Below are 2810 nucleotides of genomic sequence, written 5' to 3'. Positions count from 1 at the left end.
ATAAAAGCTTCTATTAAAATTGAGATTGAGTAGTTCTAACTCAATTTTAAAAATTAATTTAAGAGGTGAGGGATGTCTTGTACTTATAAACTATTTATGTAGTATTTGGTAGAAAGACAGAGATGGAAAGACTGAGATTGAAAGACAGAGACTAAGAGATAGAGACTAAAATAAATTTCAGTATTTTATTTGGTGCAAAGTGGGAGACATAAATCGAAATAATAATGAAACTCTAATTTAATTTGTACAAAAGATAAAATTGGAATTAATTAATTGAAATGAGGGTATTTTAGGTATGAAATGTTATTAAAATTTCAGTCTTCATCTCTAAAAATTTTAGTTTCCTGTGTCCCTACTTTTTGGAAGTACTGAAATACTGAAATTTTAGAGACAAAAACAAAAAGTTTAGTACCAATCTTTGAACCAACAAACATAATATTGAATTTCATTCTTTCGATCTCTGTTTCAATACCTCAAAACAAACGCTAACTTAGTGACATATTTTTAAGAAATGTGTGATTTATAATATACTTCCTTTGCGCATACCAATGATCATTTGGGGCGTGAGCATTAGCAAAGACCATAAATTCTAATACCATTTTTGGTTGTCCATAGTATCCTTCAGTTCGACAGGTCAAAGATTAATTCGTCACAGATCGAAGCTCTATTTAAAGGTTTGTCGCAGGTCAATGAATTACTGCATGCACAAAGCAGAATTCAAATCTCCGACACTTGTTTAAGCGAACGAGTGAGCTGATCACTCGATCACCCCAATTGGTTAATTCTAACACCATTTTAAAAGCTCAATTCTAAAAACTAAATAGATAAAAGATGTCTGACACACTTATAAATACTATTTAATTAGAGACCACATGTTTTAGATATATTTATATTGTATTTCTTTTTCTTTTATTTCTCTCACCTTTCCACAACCGTTGACTGCTGCAAGCATGCCTATCTAATATTAATAATTTGTAAGAAAAAAAAACCATTTTACACACGCAATAATATATACAGAGATATATACAATATTACCTATTGAATTTTGATATATATATTGAGTTGATCAATAACAAATTAAAAGAAGAGATTAAATTTTGTCGAGTGTCTTTTACAAGAAATTACTTATAAAGAAAATGACAAATAGATCTTTGACCTTTTGATCTGTAGATATTTAAATTTTTAAAAATTTAAAAGTATATTTAAATTTTTGACATTTTTAAAATTTAGACATATTGATCCCTCATCTTCACTTGGTTCTATCAGACTCAACAGAAAAATCAAATATGACTCTCTTTATACTGGTTGATACGGATATACATATGAAAAAGTTTTTAAAATTGAACAAATTAGACTTAGTGATCGATATGTCCAGATTTTGAAAAAGTTAAGAATTTAAATGTATTTTTAAATCCTTAAGAACTTAAATGTCTGCAGACCAAAAAGTTAGGGATCGATTTGTCCTTTTTTCTTACTTATATTGCATCATCACACCTCAAAATACTTGATCAATTGACTCGAGTGACGACCCAACGGTCCAACATAGATTTCTTGTCCTCCACGTTTCAATAGGAATAACTAACATGGCGGATAAAATAGTTAAATATTATATATTTAACTAAATTACTTAATATATGGTCGTATATTTCATTTTAACTATCATATTTTTAGGAAGACATTACAATAGGTTAAAACATAACTACAACTTATCATTATCACATTTAAGTTACAACACAGCTAAAACCTGCAGTATAAGACTATAACTAACAATTACCAAATCCTAATAACAACATCATCAAGAAGCAAGTAATGTATATAAACTCCTAATTATATATTAATTTACATATATTCTCTAATCAAACATGACATGATGATCATGTAAAATGTAATTAAACACACAAGAGGAGCTTCATTCAATATAATCAACAAGCTAAGCTAAGAATGAATATATAATAGATTTCTTTTTTTTTTTTTCTAAAAAAAAAACCATAATTATTCATCAAAGCTGTGCTTTAATCCCAGCAAAATCTTTGACTGTATAACCAACCTTTTCAAATTTTCCTCTCACATTATTCTCTCTAAACTTCAAATAATCCAAGCACAAAAATGGCTTGTAAAATCTCTTGTTCCCTTCACCAACAACTTCGTCAGGAGCCAAAATAATCTTTTCATCCTCAAAGCACCAAAAAAATGCCAATGAAAACCTACTATTATTCTTCTTCACTATTGATGGCTTCCTCAAAACAACTCTATGCTCTGAAGATCTTAATTTATCATTGCTCCAAGCTTGTAACATGTCTCCAATGTTCACAACTAGGGTTCCTTCTGAGGATTTTATGTCTATCCATTTTTCTCTTCCTCCTCCTTCGTTATTATTATTATTATTATCATTTTTCGATCTCACTTGAAGCCCTCCAATTTCATCTTGGTATAGGATTGTTATGCAACTCATATCAGTGTGCATTCCAAGACCCTCAACTAATAATTCTTCATCATCATTTTCTTCTTCTTCTTTTTCGATAATAATATTATTATTTTCTACTTGTGATGATGAATAATTGTTTATTCTGAAGTAACCATGGCACTTGCTGAATTCAGATTCAAGAAACTTCTTCTCAATTCCTTCCCCTAAACTCATCAACACTGCCCTTAGGATTTTCTTTGACAATTCTTCCATCTTATTACCATATTCTTGCAGCATCTCACTACATAAAAAATACATGAGACTAATAATTAATAAGTTGCATTAATATTTGTTTTAGTTATTTTATGGCCAAAAAAAAAAAAAGAAAAAGAAAATATGCATAATG

General features: G+C 29.0%; 1 protein-coding gene across 1 annotated transcript in view; it reads right to left on the bottom strand.

Annotated features, from left to right (window-relative positions):
• The window catches only part of LOC107638064 (gibberellin 20-oxidase-like protein), a 2162-nt gene continuing 1241 nt past the window's right edge, over positions 1890-2810 (bottom strand). Inside the window, exon 2 of the mRNA XM_016341242.2 lies at positions 1890-2705. Within this exon, the coding sequence (XP_016196728.1) occupies positions 2000-2705 (706 nt within the window). The 3' untranslated portion in view covers positions 1890-1999. The remainder of the gene's footprint in view (positions 2706-2810) is intronic.

The sequence above is a fragment of the Arachis ipaensis genome, chromosome B04, assembly GCF_000816755.2.
Source record: "Arachis ipaensis cultivar K30076 chromosome B04, Araip1.1, whole genome shotgun sequence".
Lineage (NCBI taxonomy): Eukaryota > Viridiplantae > Streptophyta > Magnoliopsida > Fabales > Fabaceae > Arachis > Arachis ipaensis.
Note: the sequence above shows the minus strand (reverse complement) of the source record. Positions and strands in the feature narration are given on the sequence as shown.